Source organism: Phocoena phocoena, chromosome 11 (genome assembly GCF_963924675.1).
Source record: "Phocoena phocoena chromosome 11, mPhoPho1.1, whole genome shotgun sequence".
Lineage (NCBI taxonomy): Eukaryota > Metazoa > Chordata > Mammalia > Artiodactyla > Phocoenidae > Phocoena > Phocoena phocoena.
This window is the reverse complement of record NC_089229.1, coordinates 8387566-8408153: the sequence shown is the minus strand read 5'-3', so window position 1 is coordinate 8408153 and position 20588 is coordinate 8387566. Positions and strand designations below refer to the sequence as shown.

Below are 20588 nucleotides of genomic sequence, written 5' to 3'. Positions count from 1 at the left end.
CTTAAAAATGATTGCCTGAGAACTGACTTTTAAATTCAAAATAAACTTCCTTCCATGTGACATAAAAGAAGGGCAGATTCTCCACCATCCCATATCCTATTAGAGCATGCTTCTCTGAGGTTGCAGGCAAGGAGGAAGCCTCCCTTGATGACTAATGATGGTGCCATTACCCCTGGGTTTCCAGTCTTCACCTTCTGAATCGTGTCTTCTGTTACAGATGAAGCTTGACATAAGAGCCTGGGTGTGTTGGTGTGTGTTCAGTTGTTCTGAATTTAGACACTGTACATGATAGTGAAGTGGGGCAACTGTGCTTCTTTTATATCCACTTTAGTCAAAGTGTGCGTAGTTCTTGAAAAGGAATCCAGTCGTATAAAGCAAAGAGAGCATCTGGAGGCCACAAGTGGCTTTTCCACTTGTTTTAAGAACACAGGCCTTTTCAGGCCTTCTCAGTACTCGTCCTGAGGGTATGTCTTAGTTGAAAAGAAAAGCACCTTTAAACAGCTTGAGCAGTATAGTTTAGTGAGACTGACTCTTTGAAACAGACGTTTTCACAGCGAACCAGGTAAAGCCTGTGGATAAACTTTTATGTGATTTCCTTTAGACTGGGTATGCACTGGTCAATTAGTTGTTAAAAATCTAAAATCATGATGTATTTATTTCAATGACAGTCTTTATAACATCTTTACTATCTGTTGCCCCCTATTAAAAAGTAAAATTATGTGTTGGCTACAAATCTGTTAATTTTTAGCAGTGTATACCTCTCTTATTTATTAAATATATAGAAAATTTTTATCATGCTGTCTTATTAGATTAATCGTGTTGTTTGTGATTATTATACTTAACTATTCCTAATGACTGAAGGATCAGAGTTCAGTATATATACATATGTACATTTACTGAAGAAATTTCATGGGTTGTTTTTTTTAAAATCATATTCCTGTTGCATAAGTAACTTAAAAAGTTAGTTCTGCATTATAATCCAAATTAAGTAAGGAGGAAGAGCATATTGACTTATTTATATCTGCTCACTTATTAAACAATGGATAAATTAATTTTATTAGGTCTTTATATTAATTGTGATCTGACCACTTATAATCTGCCTTACAAGATGCATTTTGCAGTTTATTTCACAGTTACAATTCTCCTTAATTCATATTACCCACATTTCTTGGAATTGAAGAATTGGGACTGAAAGCAAGTCTGATTTGGCTGGCTATTTTGAATAAATTGAATCTATAGCTGTAAGATTTTGATGAAAATATAGTTAAAGCATTTACACAGGTTAAAATTTTTTCAAAAAAGATTATATGGCAAAGCTGTAATAAAATGAATGAATATACATGAGTATAAATGGTGCTGAGTATAGCAAACTAAAAAAAAAAATACCTGTAGGTTAAAGACTAGCAAGAATAATTAAGTTTCTTAATAAATATTGATAAAGCCTCTACTGGTATATTTTCTCAGAATTAAAACGTTGAATGACTTTCATGACTGCTTAACGGGTTACCCTTAGCTATTTTTGTTTCTGTTTCTTTTTAATTTTTTTTTTTTTTTGTCTGCTTTGGGTGTTCATTGTGGAGCACGGGCTTCCCTCTAGTTGCAGCGTGGAGGCTTCTCTCTAGTTGTGGCATGAGGGTTTTTTCTTCTCTAGTTGTGGCGCGTGGGCTCCAGGGCTCGTGAGCTCTGTAGTTTGCAGCACGCAGGCTCTCTAGTTGAGGTGCGCGAGCTCAGTAGTTGTGGCACGCAGGCTTAGTTGCCCCGCGGCATGTGGGATCTTAGTTCCCTAACCAGGGATCAAATCCGCATCCCCTGCATTGGAAGGCGGATTCTTTACCACTGGACCACCAGGGAAATCCCCCTAGCTGATTGTTTTTGTAAAGTAGATGGTTTCTAATTTTCTGCTTTTAGCAAAATGGAAAATATACCTAATTGAATTGTCATGTGATAATGACCTGTCTAAAAATTAGTATTTATACTAAATATATACTAAATACTAAAAGTAGTTTTAGTATTTGTTTTATTGAGCGGGTTGGGGGGAGGAAATATACCTAAAAAGGAGTGTAAAATAACTGATGTAATTACAAGACTCCTCCTTTTCCCATCACCTTATTTGTGTAAGATATCTTAGTGCTTTATCAAGACTACAAAAATTTTTTAAATAGGAACAGTATGAACTAAATCTCATTCTAGTATTAAGTCATAGTCACTCACAAATATCTGAACTAAAGGAGAAGCAAAGTCACTCATCAGGAAGGGCATGTCAAATAAAATTTTATGTTTAAAATTTATCAAAATATGTAATATTTCTGTGTATGGTATATCCAGTGAAAAGTAGAGTTATGAATAGTAGAGATTATTAAAATAGCAGAAGAATATATCTTTCCTGGTATTATGATGTGTCAATATCACATGAGCATGTGGACATGGATTAGAACAGTTGTATTAAAGGGGCAACTGTGGATGATTTCTTTCTTTTATAATTTATTCTTTATTATAATTATTTTTTTTAACTTCTTTATTGGAGTATAATTGCTTTACAGTGGTGTGTTAGTTTCTGCTTTATAACAAAGTGAATCAGCTATACATACACACATATCCCCATATCTCCTCCCTATCCCACCCCACTTGAGGGTCACAAAGCACTGAGCTGATCTCCCTGTGCTATGCGGCCGCTTCCCACTAGCTAGCTATTTTACATTTGGTAGTGTATATGTGTCCATGCCACTCTCTCACTTTGTCCCAGCTTACCCTTCCCCCTCCCCGTGTCCTCAAGTCCATTCTTTACGTCTGCGTCTTTATTCCTATCCTGCCCCTAGGTTCATCAGAAACTTTTTTTTTTTTTTTAGATTCCATATATATGTGTTAGCATACGGTATTTGTTTTTCTCTTTCTGACTTACTTCACTCTGTATGACGGACTCTAGGTCCCTCCACCTCACTACAAATAACTCAGTTTCGTTTCTTTTTATGGGTGAGTAATATTCCATTTTATATATGTGCCACATCTTCTTTATCCATTTATAATTATTATAAAACCCCAAGAACTTGTTTTTTAATCTGCAACCAAAGTAATAGTGGAAAATACAGAACTACGGCAGAGAGAGTGAAGCAGTGATCAATTAAGGACAAGTTAATTTGAGAGAGTTTCCTTAAGGAGGTAAGCCCTGAGACAAGTGGTAGTGATGAATAGACAACGAGTTAGAGTGTGTGGCAAAGAAAGTGATTCTGGCAAGGACAGATAAGGTAGCCAAGAGCTGGTATTTGTAAGAATGATAAGGGAGGTAAAAGGAATGTACTGGTGAAATGAGGCCCTGGAAAGGCAAGGGGCATGTCTTATCTCTGATTGTACCTTAGCTCCTAACACAGAGCCTGGCACAAATTAGGCTCTCCATAAATATTCATTGGACTGAACTAAATGACTTGTTTGATTAGAATTTCTGTCGGGGAACTGGAGAATTACTGGAGGCTACTTGATGGACTGAGGAAGTTTGGTTTGATGAAATAGCAAGGACAGTCAAGTCAGTGTTTTCCTGGGTTTGGAGGTGTGATAGCTCATGAGCAGCCCCAGAGGTCACGAGTGGAGTGCCCTCTGCCTTCTGTTAATGCAGCCTCTAGAGCACAGAATTCCTTTCATCCAGATCTGTTGAGCACATTCTATTCTAACGTCAGGCCAGTCACTATGTGACATCGAAGAAAGATACAGTTGCATACAACCTTGCACTGATTTTCCTCTCATAGTTTTGGGTTTGTAGATTGGACCTTTCAAGGCACTTACCTCCTGTGTTTTTTGGGGGGGTTTGTTTTTTGTTTTTTTGCCCTCTTCAGTTTTTTTTCCTTACTACACTCTATTGCTTAGTTACGGTGCTGCCATATCGTGTTGGCATTTAATCCACAAGTTTCTAATGAGAAAGATGCCCACTTTACCTAAGGTTCAGGGGGAACTGCTCAAACTCTTTTCTCTCCTAAGATTTATAACTCTTACTAATTTTTTACATTTTATGTGTCACAGAAGAACTCTAAGCAGCTGAAATTAAATAACTTTAATTCATTGTGAGTTTTAAATTTTAGAGCAACTTTAAAGAAAATTAATATATAAAGGAATGGTTTCTTATCTTACTAATCCTTACATTCTTATTTTTAATCTTCACCAGAATCCCAGGTTATTTTCAAAAGCTCTTTCTCAATGATTAGAACCGAGCTTTCAGATGGCCTGGAATCCAGGCACTTTGGGCTGGTTTTCTAAGTCAAAGGTAGAGGTGTACTTTACCCAAGGAGTAAACCTGCGTAGGCCACTAAAGCTGTATCAGAGAAGGCCCTTGTTCGTTTCAACCTCCCTGTCCTCCAGTCTCATTTCATTTTAGCCACATAGGACAAAAGGGAAAATATCTTAAACTCTTCTTTTTTACAAAGAAGGGTTCGGGGACTTCCCTGGTGGCGCAGTGATTAAGAATCTGCCTGCCAATGCAGGGGACACAGGTTCAAGCCCTGGTCCGGGAAGATCCCACATGCCGCGGAGCAGCTAAGCCCATGCGCCACAACTACTGAGCCTGCGCTCTGGAGCCCGCGAGCCCCAACTACTGAAGCCCGCGCGCCTAGAGCCCGTGCTCCGCAACAAGAGAAGCCACCGCAATGAGAAGCCCGCGCACCGCAGCAAAGAGTAGCCATTGCCCACCGCAACTAGAGAAGGCCTGCGTGCAGCAACAAAGACCCAACGCAGCCAAAAATAAATTAATTAATTTTAAAAAAATAATAATAAAGTGAAAAGAAGGGTTCAATCTGAAATATTTCCAGCTCATTCCAAGGACTTCTGCTCCCCACCCACACCCTCCAAGCAACCACTTGGACTATAAAGTCAGTTACAAACTGTGTGAAAGGGCAGTGTTCCGTATATTAATAGCAACATTTTAAACAGGTCAAGAAAGGTGTTAGAACTGATTTGATTTATTGTGCATTTATAAAACTATCCCTGACAAGAGAAGCACAGGGGAGCAAAATGTGACCTGGGCCCCCAGTGGGATTTGGATAGATGGAACTTGAGGGCCAATAAGACACCAGATGGTAGGAGAGTAGAGTGGGTACAGCGTGGAGTCTGGCCTGGCTGGAGCTGCACGTCCACTAGGGGAAGAACAGACCCCGCAGGCCACCTGAGCTGAGGCGTGGTGGGAACCCTGCTGACCTCCTTGGGTGTCCATGCTTGCCTGTTGTTGCCACCCTGTCTGTGGCTCATTCTCCTTTTTCTGTTTTTTATTCATTATTCTTCCCTTCCCCCTGTTTCAGTGGTTGATTTTAGTCCTCTGCTTTTTTTGAGCATCAGTTTGAAAAGTATTAAATACATTCTGACCCAAAATGGATGGTGGGCCCTGTGAGGCTACATCATCAAGCCTGTCCTGTCTGGCTTTCACCTGTCCAGCCCTGTGCAGTGGGAAAATGTTACCTGCCAAAACCCTTGCTAAAAGCCTGACACCTGGCAGCACACGGCGAAGTAAACTGAATCTCTCGCCAATTGCCTAGTCAAGCTACGGGGTCTTTGTCATTATATAAAAACTTTTTTCAAATTGATCTCCCAGATTCTATCTACCCCATTCTCACACTGTCAGGTCTCTTTGTAAAATACACGTCTAGTTATCTCTCCTCACTTGCTGAAGAATTTCATCTCCTGTCGTAGAGGGGAAAAAAAGGTCTAGACTCCTCAGCCTGATACATGAAGACCCTACACGCCACGCCACTTCATTGCTCCCCATCTCACTGCATCCGTAGGCAGCCAAGCATTGGAGTCACATTGGGCTTGTCATCATTCCCTAAACACGCCTGATAATCACCAGTCAGAGCTTTGTACTTGGTTTCCTTGACTTACTTGCCTACCTCGCCTAGGTCCAGGATCAGTGTCCCTCTGCAAAGCCTTTCCTCCGCCAGAGACCCTGCCACAACTTAATAGCTGCTGTTACACCAGGTTGGGGTTTTGTTTTGTTTTGTTTTTAAATTTATTCATTTATTTATTTATTTATTTTTTGGCTGCGTTGGGTCTTTGTTGCAGTGCGCGGGCTTCTCGTTGCGGTGGCTTCTCTTATTGTGGAGCGTGGGCTCTAGGCGCACAGGCTTCAGTAGTTCTGGCGCACGGGCTTAGTTGCTCCGCGGCATGTGGGATCTTCCCAGGCCAGGGCTCGAACCTGTGTCTCTTGCATTGGCAGACAGATTCTTGGTTTTTTTTTTGTTTTTGCGGTACGAGGGCCTCTCACTGCTGTGGCCTCTCCCATGTCCGGAGAGCACAGGCTCCGGACGTGCAGGCTCAGCGGCCATGGCTCACGGGACCAGCCGCTCTGCGGCATGCAGGCTCAGTAGTTGTGGCACACGGGCTTAGTTGCTCCACGGCATGTGGGATCTTCCTGGACCAGAGCTCGAACCTGTGTCCCCTGCATTGACAGACGGATTGTTAACCACGGCGCCGCAAGGGAAGCGCCCACCATGTTGGTTTGATGTGTAGACGTCTCCATCTCAGTTGGAGAATTGCTGGCCCCACGTTCTGTTTGACGCAGATGGATAAGTGAATGTACACATGCACTGAGATGGTCTTAATGAGATGGCAGTCATACATGTTTTCATACCTGAACAGAGTCGTCACTTTTTTAGCAAGCAGGAGCCAGGATCAGCATTTTGAATCAAAATATCTGTTTCTGAGTGAAGAAAACTTCATGTGAATTGGTCTTTAAGTGACAAATGAAGCTATTCATGGGTTCTGCCTCAGAACTCTTGGTTACTGATACTAGAAACTTATAAAAAGACGTAAAATGTGGTTCTCCATTTTAGGCTTCAGCTCTGGCGGCATGGACTACGGCATGGTTGGTGGGAAGGAGGCTGGAACAGAGTCTCGCTTTAAACAGTGGACCTCCATGATGGAGGGACTGCCCTCTGTAGCCACACAGGAAGCCAATATGCACAAAAATGGTAAGAGCAAACAAAGCTTCATGACTTGGAGCTGTTCTGACTCTCAGCAAGCCTTGATGAAGTGGCCTATAAACTTACTTTGAAGCACAGATCTTTTTTTAGCTTTTTCCTAATGAGTCTCTTGATTTTTCCCCCCAGTCCTGTGATCACCTAGGAGAGGAAGATTGGGGTTGTGTGTATTTCAAATTATAAGAAACTTGAAAGTGCTAGTTCCACTAAAGGGCAGCAAAATGTCCCACCTGCAATTGGATTGAGGGCAGTAGCAGTGAACTTGAGCTCCCCTTGTTAAAACCCTAATAAATTGGCTGAGAGAACAGAATCAGTTTTTGGAGCTACGAGAGAGAGATCACAACAAATATATATCATGATGATTGTTTGAGCTCTTTGATCTCTAAAAGATGACTAATAGATCAATACATGAGGTTTGAACTTTACACAAAGCTTTCTTGTTCTTTATGAATGACAGTGTCTGCAAGACAGCAGTTGAGGGCATTGTAGGCTTTGGTTTTGAATGTGGGTCAGCTCTTCCATCTCTAATTCTCTGTAAGAGCATCTCCATTTCCCTTTGAAATGGATAAAAGGTCTTAGGACCTTCCTTCAGCCTTGGTTTCAATGTTTGTTTCATTTGACAGTAATTTACTTGGACTCAGCTGTATCCATGAGAACCAAGTGTAAATAGGTTTTGGACTGGCTCCTGCAGGGGCTTCCTGGCAGCCTCAGCCCCATCAGTCTGGAGCCTTTCAGGGTTCCTTTATAAACCCCTCTTTCATGTGCCCATCCGGTAGGCTGGTGAAGTGGCCATGTGAAGTTCTCTGCCTGCTATCCCTAAGCATTGTCATTTGATTTCATGCTACAAAATCAAGAATGATGTATTGAAATTATCAAATCTGTTTCTGGACTGAATAATCTAAGCTCAGCATCTATAGCTTTGGACACTTAGGCTGCTGCTTCCTTAGGCTGCTGATTCATTAAGTCCCCTTGTCCCCAGAGACATGATAGGTGTATGATTATAAATGCACAGTGGCATATGAGAAGCTATCTTACAGGTAAAATACTCGCTTGCCTTTTTAGAGCTTACAGGTAATGTTTTCCCATTTCCTTAGCAATCCCCAAGGTAATTGAGCTTTTCATTTCCTACTACTTCAGTACTGTGTGCCCTTGAGTCAGATTCCTGTCAGTGGCTCCAGAAAAGCGAATGACTTCTCTTAGCTGAGCATGGAGACAGTTTTGATAATACTTGTGCTAGGCCAAACCAAACAGATTATTTTAATCGATATTTACACAAATATTTTATTTTCATTTTTTTAATTTTTGACCATGTCGTGTGGAATGCAAGATCTTAGTTCCCTGACTAGGGATTGAACCCGTGCCCCCTGCAGTGGAAGCATTAAGTCTTAACCACTGGACCACCAGGGAAGTCCCTACACAAATATTTTAATACATTACCCTGGAAGTAATTTTATCTGTTCATAAACAGCATCCTAAGAGTAGATCAGGTAACACAATACAGCATGTAAAATTCATTTGAAAGATAAGTAGAATGGTATCTCACAGAGGTCAAAATTTTCATTTAAAGTAAAGTTCATTTTTTGTTAGTTTAAGGGAATTATTAAGCTTTTAATTTTTTTCCTGCCTCCCAGCATATAAAATTCATGAAGGGGGCACCAACAAAACTGAAATGCTCTCGGGACAGCAGTTTTACAAAGGATTTGCTGTTCTTCATGTGTGGAGCCGTGGATCTCAGAGCTGCAGAGTTCACTGCTGGCCCTGTGCTGGCAGAGACCCTCGGCGGGAATGCTGTCTCATTGCTTTGGAATTTAAAGCAATTGCAGATGCCTTTCTCTCCAGCGAACTCCCTCTGTTTTCTCTGCTTCTTCCAGCTAAACTAGGCCTGATCAGCACTTAAAGACTTGGGTGGGTTGGTGTCAGTAGAAATGTAATTAAAAACCCTTCTATGTGCCGCAAATTGTTGAGTGTTTTTCCTATTCCTCATTCCTAGGTCATTAGTGTAAAAACTGGGGGGATGATGGTATGATTCGTAGTTGATGAAAGTTTTGTTAACTTCATAAGACCATGGAATTTTAAAATTGAAAGGGACATTCAGGAATGAGAACAGTGCTGTGTGCATAAGTGCAGACTGAGAGGCTAGAAAGGTGAGATGAGTTGTCACTGGTCATCCTGCTTCCTAATTATGCAGTGGCTTTCAAGTGTGACCTCCAATTCCAGGACTCTTTTTACTGCATACTGTGTTTGAGTTCCTCTAAATGAAAGCGCAACAAGTTCTGTTCATAGGAGTCCTTTCTGGTGTGAATTAGTTACCTCTCTCTTTTCTCAGGCGCTATAGTGGCCCCTGGTAAGACCCGAGGAGGGTCACCATACAACCAGTTTGATATCATTCCGGGTGACACACTGGGTGGCCATACGGGTCCTGCTGGTGATAGCTGGTTACCTGCCAAATCTCCACCAACAAATAAAATCGGAAGTAAATCCAGCAATGCCAGTTGGCCTCCAGGTATTGTACAGGAAATGTTTTTTTCTGGGATATCATTTTTTTTATAATTGTTAATTTCAGGTTCTGAACAGATTGCTTCTGACACTCACAGGCATTCACTTTGATTTTTTTCATTCAGTAATTATTGTCTGATAAAAGCAGGGAAGAATTTGCTGTGGGAAGATAGCAAATTTTCATTAGAGGGGGTCTCTGCTCTGTAGAGTTCAGTCAGGAACATAGGTGTGAGCGCTGCTCACCTACAAGGCAAGTTACTGTGTGGTAAATACTGCACAGGCACAGATAGGCCAGAGGAAGTCCGTGGAGTGCAGCCTGGGAGTAAAATAAGGTGACCTTGGAGCCGAGACTTGGCATTCATCCATGCAAAGGATGCCTTGAAACGTGGGTTCTTCTGAAATGTCCAGTGAATTGATTAGTTTATTCACTGAGCAAGTATTTACTCAGGTTCTAGGTATGCAGTAGTGAGTGCAGTGAGACTGTTTGCTATTTGTTTTCTCTTTTTATTCTGATACGAGTAATCTATTTTCATTGTAGAAAAAACTTTTAATTTATTAAAGCAAAATTAAAAACAAGAAGTTTGGTATATGTCCTTCTAAACCTCTTTCTATACGGGTATATCTGAGCTATGAATATGCATAGTTTCTAGTATAATGCATATTCGTATGTACTACATACTGTTCTTCCTCATCATGATTGGGAAAGTAAAAGTTTAATATAGCTTTAAATATGATTTAAATTAACCGATAAAAAATTGTAAACACTTAAATATTTTCTAGGCTTTCTCATGATAAGCCAAATTATTCCTGTGGTTGTCCCTGGACATTCCCCTCAGTAGTGGTCAGATGTGTTTTCTTTTGTGCATCTGAGCCAATTTCCAGTGAGATAAGTGGGAGAAATATCTCCTCTCCAACTCAGATTTTCTCCCAGTTTTTGTCCTAGATGCCTCACAGTTGTCATGAGACCATACTACTGTATCCTGCCTCCCTGCCCTCAGGCCTGAATTTCCCTGGGAGCAGGGCCTGGGGCCAGACCTTGAAGGTCTGTGACATCAAGTTCCCAAGCAGAGAAAGAAGGTCGACATGTCGTGATAGCACAGGAGTGCTGCTGGCAAAGTATATGTCAGGCCAACTTTTTTTTTTTTTTTTTTTTTATGATGAAAATCTGAGCTAAAATAGATTCAGAATTTAGACTTTTCACAGATCTATTTCTTGTATCAAAAAATAACTTTACCACGTTTTGAACAACTTCCTACCTCTATCCAATATTTGTTCTCCTTACCTCAGAATTCCAACCAGGAGTGCCATGGAAAGGTATCCAAAACATTGACCCTGAGTCTGACCCCTATGTCACCCCAGGAAGTGTGCTGGGGGGTACAGCCACATCTCCCATTGTAGATACTGACCACCAACTTCTGCGGGATAACACCACAGGTAAATAAGTGAAACACCCCTCGTGTTTATTCAGCACCCAGTATTTTCATGTTTGGCAGGCTGTGGCTTCATTTGTACTTGCTGGTATCTCACCAGAAAGCATAGGATTATGTAGCTTCGTTTTTAGATATAGTTTGTCCTTCCTCTTATTTAAGGTTAAATAAAATACTTCAAGATTTCACTAGTTATGCTGACATTTATCTGCACTGTTTTCATTTCGTTCTTCATTCGTCATCCAAAGGGTCTAATTCTTCCCTCAACACCTCGCTGCCTTCACCTGGTGCCTGGCCCTACAGTGCCTCTGACAACTCCTTCAGCAACGTTCATAGCACTTCAGGTACGCGTGTGACCCATTTCTGCCCCTTCGCTAGCGCTTTCCTGTCCGGCGGCCTTCTACAAAGGAAATTGGCGTTTATTTCTTAAGGAATAAATACCTCTATAGCGGTTGACTAGCTTAGGTCAGCCTGGATGGAGACACACCTCTTGTATTGGCCACGTCCTTGGGGAACTTGCAGTCAGTCTCAACAGAGGCAGGGTGAGACAAATACAGCTTTAGGACCAAGACAGATGGTGACATAATTACAGGGAGCTATGAGTGTTGAGAGGGCAGAGGTTATATCCTGATGACACATGTGCTTTTCTTTTAACCAGTCTGCCAAGAAAATCAGGGGCCGTGGGAAGAACCAGTTAAGTCCAGGTTGTTATTCCTAAGGCAGCCAATTAGAGCTTGCTTTTCTCCAAAAATTCTTCCATTTACAGACAAAAGCTAAGGGCAGATGGCCAAGGGGAAAAAAAGAGGACCTTGGTTAATTCTACCAACAACATTTGTTGAGTTCCGTGTGTGTGTGTGTGTGTGTGTGTGTGTGTGTGTAAGACAATAGGGAATGGAAAACTTAATGGTTATAACAGAGCCTTTGAAGTCACTTACTTAGCACAACGCCTTATAGATTGGTGGACCAATCATTAGTAATTGGTGGCACCTTGGTCTTGCAAAAGTTGGACCTTAAAGCCATTAAAGTCATTAAGGCTTCTGACGTTTATCCAGGCGAATGCAAATAAAACAAATCCTTAGCTACCTACTAAGGCTCTGCGGGTTAATGTACTTACGGATTGTCTTCTTTTTCTTTCCACCTCTGTCATATCAGCAGTGCAACAGTAACCTCTCAGGACCAGGCAACATGCTAAGCCTTCAGCGTGAATTCTTATCTTACCTTCACCAAAGTCGGTGGGGGAGGTCCCGCTATTACCCCCACTTTGTAGATAAAGAAACTGAGATTCAGACAGCTGATAGAATTTGCCTCAGGTCCGAGTGAGCGTGTAAAGGAGCCAACTCCATATTCCATGTTTCTAAACACCACCCTACATTATGCTTTTATTAAGACTTCTACCTTTTTTTTTAAAACTTTTTTTTGTGTGTGTGTGTGGCTACACTGCATGGCATGTGGGATCTTAGTTCCCCGACCAGGGATTGACCCATGCCCCCTGCAGTGGAAGTGCACAGTCTTAGGGAACCACTGGACTGCCAGGGAAGTCCCCTAGGGCTTCTACCTTTACGTAAAAACTCATTTTCACCTCTTTTATTTCTGTAACTGCCCATGCCTCTGTTTTAACTATTTTATCTTTCGTTTACAAGCGGTCACCTGAGAGATGACTCAAGCATCACCCTTGTTTAAAGCTAAATGTATACATTTCCAACCCTCACCCTCACAAATTTTCTTTTATTTATTTATTTATTTATTTATTTATTTTTGGCTGTGTTGGGTCTTAGTTGCTGCATGCGGGCTTTCTAGTTGCAGTGAGCGGGGGTTTCTCATTGTCATGGCTTCTCTTGTTGTGGGGCACGGGCTCTAGGTGTGCAGGCTCAGTAGTTGTGGCACACGGGCTCAGCTGCTCCGTGGCATGTGGGATCTTCCCGGGGCAGGGCTCGAACCCGTGTCCCCTGCATTGGCAGGCAGATTCTTAACCACTGCGCCACCAGGGAAGCCCTGTCTTTCTTTCTTAACTAACTCTCTTTCTTAGTGGTGCTGCTGCACATCACTTAGTCGCAGCATCTCAGTCTTCCCTCTCGCCTCTTCCTCACTCTTTCCTGTCTCCCTCACTTGCTGGATCCAGCCGGTGATGACGTCTCCCAAGTGGTTTCTTCTCTCTCAGATCCATTTCTTCTCTTCCATTCTCTTTGCTGTCATCCACGTTTTGGCCCTAGTTTAAACACTGCCTGCTAAATCTACTGCTAAAACTCCTGATAGCATCTGAACCTGCCCCCAGCAGACCTTTGTGGCCTCCTTTCCCTCTCTGCTACTGTGAAGTGTTGTTCGGCCAAAACTGGGGAGAAACATATTTGGTACAAAGAGAGTTTAAGCTGAAGCTCGGTTTCTATTTTCCTGTCTTGCTGAGCCGTCCATTTATATCAGTCCTTCAAGACTTGTCTTGGCAGAGTCGTTGCTGACAGCCCAGCATTGTCATTCTCCTCCATGTATTGAACATATATGATGTTGCCTGGGTTACCAGTTCTGTTGTTCATCTTTTCTGTTTTCCCGTCTGAACTTGAAGTTCTTGGGAACAACTGTTTATATTATCCATAGCACTGATTTAGCACCTTAAAAGCAGAGTAAGCCCTTGGTGAATATTTGTTGATTATATTTTTAAAATCTGTTTGAATGTTATCTAGTATTCTGGATCAAGAAAAGTTTAATTTTTAATGTACATTCCATTCAGTCAGTAAGTATTTATAGAATAAATACTTTAGCTCTGCCTGGGTTCACATTCTACTATATCTAAGTATAAGTAAGACTAGTGACTTTAAGAATACTTTCCTTGAATTTATCTTCCTTTTCAGGTTGTGTTTAGCTAAGAAAGCAGTAAAGAATTAGTTATCTTATTAACTCTTTAGCTCATGTGTTAATTTGTCAATTCAGAGTAAGAGTCATTGAAAATTTATATTTGATAAGCTCAGAGAACAAAATTATTTTGCGCCTCTTAAATTGTGCCCTTAATATTTTTAGAATTTAAGCACGTATGTATTCGTGTGTGCGTGTGTATGTGTATTTGTTAACAAAAGTGACCTGTCTAACCTAATTTCCTCCTTAATTTTCTCTTCTTATAGCAAAGTTCCCTGATTACAAATCGACATGGTCCCCAGATCCCATAGGACACAACCCCACTCATCTCTCCAACAAGATGTGGAAAAACCATATTTCCTCAAGGAACACTACACCGCTGCCCCGCCCGCCTCCCGGTCTGACCAACCCCAAACCGTCATCTCCCTGGAGCAGCACAGCACCCCGCTCAGTCAGGGGGTGGGGGACGCAGGACTCACGGCTTGCCTCTGGTGAGAAGGATCTGCCTAAAGGAGCATCATTGTTCCAACCCGAGGGGCTTACGTTCACACAAATGTTGAAGACACGATGAACTCAGAGGAAATCACGGTTGTCGGGTAGAGGAAAAAGTATCTCTTGAGTGGAGAATTGAAGTCAGCATAAGGCAGAGGGGCCCAAGAACTCCCGAGGTACTGACGGAGTAAAGATGAGAACCCTGGGAGGACAACGTTGTCTTGCGAATAAGACGCAAGAGCGCATAGGATCAAGGTCTAGGAGAAGAGAACTGGCTATTCAGTGACAGGATGAAGGAGGTCAGAGTGAGGCAGAAGGAGAAGATGATTTATAAGAGGAGAGAGGAACCATGTGGGCTGTTTGAAAATGTGTCTCACGCGTGGCTATCTTAATTTTTTGATCGTTCTTCCTGATCTTTTTTTCTGGTTGCTTCCAGCCTCCACCTGGAGTGATGGTGGTTCAGTTCGTCCGAGTTACTGGCTGGTTCTTCACAATCTCACTCCACAGGTAACCACGCTTTCTTGGGATTTTCTGGATGGGACTTGATTGTATTAAGAGAGGGAAAGTCCGAGGTGTGTGGGGCTAGCAGAGAGGAGAGCTCGTTTATTTCCTGGTCACGACAGAGAGGTCCCGCCTGCAGGGGTGAGTCTCCCCAGCTAAGGCCCGAAGCCTACTTCTGAAGCTGGGGGGGTGCTGGACACTCAGCTTCACGCCTGCCTTCATGGTGATGTTAACACGTGTAGTTTATAAATAGGGAGCATGGGGTGGTGTTATCTGGTGAATTCTGTTTAGCAGAGATAACTTGCTGTGTGGATCTGCCTGTCAGAATCTGGAACCAAGCAAAAAAGTTACCTGTTTTTGTGTGACTCATTCAACGAGACTTGTGGCTCACTGGTAACCATTTTTATGCTTCATTCATACACAATTAACCATCCATCTCTGCAGTAGAAGGAATGTGTGGATTTCGTGGCTTAAATGCCGTATGTGTGAATTTAATTTTCATTTCCTGTCTGTTCTCTTCTTCTCTGTAGATGGCATTACTGATTTGCTCTCATCAGAACGTGCTCTCTGGGTGGTTGTTACAGTGGTGGGGTTTCATTTACACCAAACCTCCCTCCCTTCTGCTTGAGTTGCCTGATAACTGGCATATTTGCAGCAGCATACATGGAGCAGTCAAATGAGGTTAAATGGACCCATGGAAACTGAGCCCAGGGCCTTCACGTGGACTTGACAGCGCAGCCTTTACCAACACCTTGTTAAAAAGGAATCAATTATACCTCCCTCCCTTTGACACAGAGACTAAATTGTCTGGCATTTAATTCATAAGTGGAGTCATGCACACTTTACTAAGCCAGCATTTTCCAGAGTGTTCCCATGGGATATTAATAGGTCTCTGGCCTAATATGTTTGTAATACATACTTGATTAAACAAAATGAAGCAGGTGCCTTCATTATGAGGCTTCTTAGACCCTTTACTGTGCTTTAACATGTATTATGATCCTCTGTGGGGAAATACAGATTCTCCTAAATTTATTTACCCAGTGAACCTATTTGTGGGGAGTAAATCTGGGGCTCGTATTTCAAGGTTCATGTTGAGATGGACAGCTTTCTAAATACAGTTAACATGAGGAACTATCTGGAACGGCTCTTAATCTCCATATCTAATCAACTCAGCTGAAAGCCCTGGGTTATTTATTTAGCGAAGAGTTGACTGACGTATGGACATTTTATATAACCATCCTCAAAACATGCCTCATTATTTCTAAGTTGTCACAGTGCTGTGGGTGTAATATGGTTAGGATGAGAGAAGCAGTGTTAAAAGGAGCCTGTATTATCATATGAAAAATAGTAAAGGTACAAACTACTATGGATAAGATAAATAAGCTACAAGGCTATATTGTACAACACAGGGAATATAGCCAATGTTTTATAATTATAAGTGGAGTATAATCTATAAAAATGTTATACACTTGAAACTAATGTAACTTTGTAAATCAACTATACCTCAATTAAATTTTTTCAATTTAAAAATAAATAAAATGAAAAAATAGTGATTACATTTGTATATGTATATAAATGAATATAGGCGGGCTTCCCTGGTGGTGCAGTGGTTAAGAATCCGCCTGCCAATGCAGGGAACATGGGTTCGATCCCTGGTCCGGGAAGGTCCCACATGCCACGGAGCAACTAAGCCCATGCGCCACAACTACGGTGCCTGTGCTCTAGAGCCCACGAGCCACAACTACTGAGCCCGCGTGCCACACATACGGAAGCCCGCACACCTAGAGCCCGTGCTCCGCAACAAGAGAAGCCACCACAATGAGAAGCCCACGCACCACAACGAAGAGTAGCCCCCGCTCGCCTCAACTAGAGAAAGCCCACGTGCAGCAACGAAGACCCAACACAGCCATAAATAAATTAATTAATTTTTTAAAAAAAATGAATATAGGGATTGGCTGTGTTTGTGTTAGAAAGAATTGATTCATTTTAAAAATCAAAACCACCTAATAGCAGACATCTCACTAATCTCAGTCGTAGCTTAAAAGGAGGTTATAAGGCCACATTTTTTGGGGACCTGGATAAATTTACTTGTCATCACCTACAATTTATTTATAGGGCATCTATCCCAGGAAAGTCACTTGTGGTATATACTGACATGCTTACATAGTCAATTTTCATTTATAAAACAATGCTAAGAGCTTTTGTCCCATCATTTTCTGTAAAGAATTACGGTGAAACTGCCGGGTTTCATCCTGTAGGGTTTCCATGGTAAAACCACAGAATGTTTCCACTGCTGCCACCAGTAGCACAACTTTTTAAGGCTATTCCAGTAGTGATCTGTTTCCCTTCCCAAAAAATGAACTGAAATGTTGCACTGAGCAGCTTCAATAAACCTAGTAAAGATCTTGATACAGCTAAATCAGAGTGAGTAAAGAGATTTGTTCTCTAAGTCGTAGGTGAGGAAGGGCAATTGTCCCTAATCACTGAACACCCTAATGCTGAGAGTCTGACTAGGGTGAGCAGCTATAAAAAAACCATTGGTCACGTTGGCTGAGGGCAGCAGAAGGCACAAAGAAGTAGGTAGACGTAGAGTCTCTCCTTGAGATGACAAGAGTAGGAGTAAGGAGACATCAGAATCGTCTGAGCTGGGTCAACCGTCAGCATTCTGAATCGTCAGGTGGTCAGCAGTGCCTTTCTTGTTTGTGTCTTTTCTCTGTAGCTTTTTGTGAGATTGGAAGAATGTTACATTAGTAATCATGCTCAGAACTTTGCATGTTCTCTTACATTCTTATTTGGTTACCGTCTTATTTCTGCTTTTTAAGGCTCTACCAATCACTGTAGGTTTACTTGTTTACCTCTTACGGAAAATAGACCACAGGTTGAATCATATGCTTTTGTTTTGAGCTGTACTTATACAAATTTTTTATCTGCAAAATGGCCACATTAGATCTGAGCCCAGTGCTTTGAATATCTTAAGATTTGTCTTGAAGACCTCTGTATTCAGTGCAGTCTTTCCCTGCCTTGAGTTCTTCATTTGTCTCTCCTAGACTTATTTAGTACTAATGCTGTTAGTTACGAACTGGAAGTCCTTCTCATTCTCAAATATAAGAAAGGTCACTTGACTTCCTTTCCCACCCCATCACCAGTTTTTATCTCATGACTGTCATTACTCTTTAGATTGATGGGTCAACCTTGAGAACCATCTGCATGCAGCATGGCCCACTGCTGACATTCCATCTGAACCTAACCCAGGGCACCGCCCTGATCCGATACAGCACCAAACAGGAGGCGGCCAAGGCCCAAACTGCACTGCACATGTGAGTACCCAGCCTACGCTCACTGAGACAAACATGCATGAAGAGGCACATGTGAGTATTTGGGCACCTGCTTAATTAAACAGAGATGCACGAGAACATGCACACAAACGGCATCCTGACATGAGCAACTGCTCGAGTACCGAGGTGGCTGATCTCTTCTACTTACGTAAGCATGGATTGTCCTGTTTGTATCCGATAAGCAGAATTCCAAAAGTAACAGATTTGTGAAGCAGTGAGTAAATTTTTAGTACCGTGAAACAAACCCAGTATTGATGAAATGTGAGACGCTGTAAGTGCTGTCCCTTTTCATAATAGGGTCTATAGCTGCTTTCTTTGGCCTCTCTGTGGGTGATGATGAATATTGTGGTCTTAGTGGTAGCAGGGGTTCTGCCTGAAGTAAGTGGGGCTGGATCAGACCTTGGCCATCCTCTTCCTCGCCACTGTCAAGGTGGTGAACAGAAGGAGCTGACTCCCCGTGGCTGCAGATGCCATGACAGAAAGGGACACACGGAACAAGCAAGTGATGGGGAGGTCAGGCAGTGAGCCCGGCCCTGAGACGAAGCAGCACTTTAGGTGCCTGGAGCTGGGTCACCTTGATGCTTGGGGCTGTGATCTTTTACCCCCAAGGGGAAAAAAAAAAAAAAAGAGACGACATTTTACTTGACATACAAATTCCATGTCCCAAGGGATATTGATGTATAATATTCTCCAGTAGTCTTTGGATATCTGGAGATTGAGTGATACGTTGTTCTCAATCAGTACTTCTCAGTCACCTCTTGGTTAAAATGCAGGTTCCGATCCTGTGATTCTGAAAAGCGTCCAGGGGAGGTGGAAGCTGCTAGTCAAAGGACCACACTTTTGAGTAGTGAGGACTCAAAATACTCAGTCCCTATGCATGCTTTTAGGAGTTTCCTCAAATGCATAGCTCTTTCCCTCCCCTTTTTTCCAGGTGTGTGTTGGGAAACACTACCATCCTGGCTGAGTTTGCCACTGATGATGAAGTTAGCCGCTTTCTGGCACAAGCTCAGCCCCCTACCCCTGCGGCAACCCCGAGTGCACCCGCAGCGGGTTGGCAGTCCCTGGAGACCGGCCAGACCCAGTCAGATCCCGTCGGACCTGCTCTGAATCTTTTCGGTGGGTCCACAGGGCTCGGGCAATGGAGCAGCAGTGCTGGTGGCAGCAGCGGGGCCGATCTTGCTGGCGCTTCATTGTGGGGACCCCCAAACTATTCTTCTAGCTTGTGGGGAGTCCCGACCGTGGAAGATCCCCATAGGATGGGCAGCCCTGCTCCTTTACTACCTGGTGACCTTCTGGGAGGAGGGTCGGATTCAATCTGAACTTAGAACTTTCAACTCTGACCTCGTGACCTTTTTTGGAACAGCAGCAGCACTAACTTGACCTTTTCGTTTTTTTTTTCAACTTGCAATAAATACATTTTTAAAAGGAAAAAAGAAAACGGAGAGAGAAAAAAAGGTGGGTCATTGACAGACTGTCTGAGCACATAGTTGCCTCCCTTATAACTTCAGTTTTTTCGTTTGGAATATGAATCCAAAAAGAGAACATATCACTCTTGAAATACTTGAATCATGAACGCCAACCTAGAAAGACAATGTGAAGCAAGTACACATACCATTTAAATTTAAACACAAAAAAATTAAAAAAATTAGTTTCTAGTTTTTCACTTTTTTCATGTTATATGGAAGTTGTTGCTAAGAAACATATATACTGAAAAAAAAATAGCTTTTTAACTTTGTTTGCACTGGGTGTGTTTCCGTCCTTAGGTCTACCATGTTTGGGAGGGAGGGGAATTCAAAAGAATTGTTGGGGTGGGGGGAGGGAAGACTTGACGGAGCCTCACTTTAAAAACAAAAACACAAAAAACCTAAAAAAAAAAAAACAAAAAGAAAGAAAAAAAAGAAAAAAATTGTGATTGGCTGGTTGATAAATACCAGTGTGTTCTGGCACATGTAACTGCCCAGGCATGCTCGTTCTGGTATGTGTGTGCACGTGTGTTCATGTGCGTTCGCGTGCATCCTTCTCTCTGTCTCCGTGTGTGTGTGCGCGTGCGTGCGCACGCACCTGTGTCCTCCTCTCCCCATCCTGATTTCTCAGAAAGCTGCATTGCTGACAGTCCGCAGGCTGGCTGGCCGGCCATCTGCTTTTTATTTTTATTTTTATTTTTTTTAGCTATGAGAACAGAGGAGCACGAGCACCTCGGGGAGCCACTGCTACTGAAGCCACCCCGTTGGGCTGTGTTGAGATGAACAGAGTGCTTTTTAATGAGGAAAGCAGGGAGCTCCTTTACATTTGCAAAGTAGCCCGAGCGTGAGTTTTCTGTCTCTTTTCTTTTGACCTAGCAGTAGAGTGGAACACTGCCAAGTCCCCAAAACTAGGAAAGCAGGAGGTACCTCTTGGAGCAACTGTGTGTTTATTTATTTCTGTTTTTTGAAGTAAGTGGCTACTAGTAGGCACATCTGAGTATCTGTTAAATTTCATGCTGGCCTTTTCATTAGTCTGAATGGGAACAGACAGTAAGGTAGCTTTTAATGATGTGATGTCTC

The 20588-nt window shown here is 42.3% G+C and overlaps 1 protein-coding gene across 1 annotated transcript in view; it reads left to right on the top strand.

Annotated features, from left to right (window-relative positions):
- Positions 1–19924, top strand: part of TNRC6B (trinucleotide repeat containing adaptor 6B) — a 132734-nt gene extending 112810 nt beyond the window's left edge. The window contains exons 16-23 of the mRNA XM_065886775.1: positions 6804–6941; positions 9277–9453; positions 10734–10880; positions 11122–11217; positions 13984–14208; positions 14646–14716; positions 17888–18027; positions 18977–19924. Of these exons, the coding sequence (XP_065742847.1) occupies positions 6804–6941; positions 9277–9453; positions 10734–10880; positions 11122–11217; positions 13984–14208; positions 14646–14716; positions 17888–18027; positions 18977–19364 (1382 nt within the window). The 3' untranslated portion in view covers positions 19365–19924. The remainder of the gene's footprint in view (positions 1–6803; positions 6942–9276; positions 9454–10733; positions 10881–11121; positions 11218–13983; positions 14209–14645; positions 14717–17887; positions 18028–18976) is intronic.
- Positions 19925–20588: the final 664 nt, after the last annotated feature.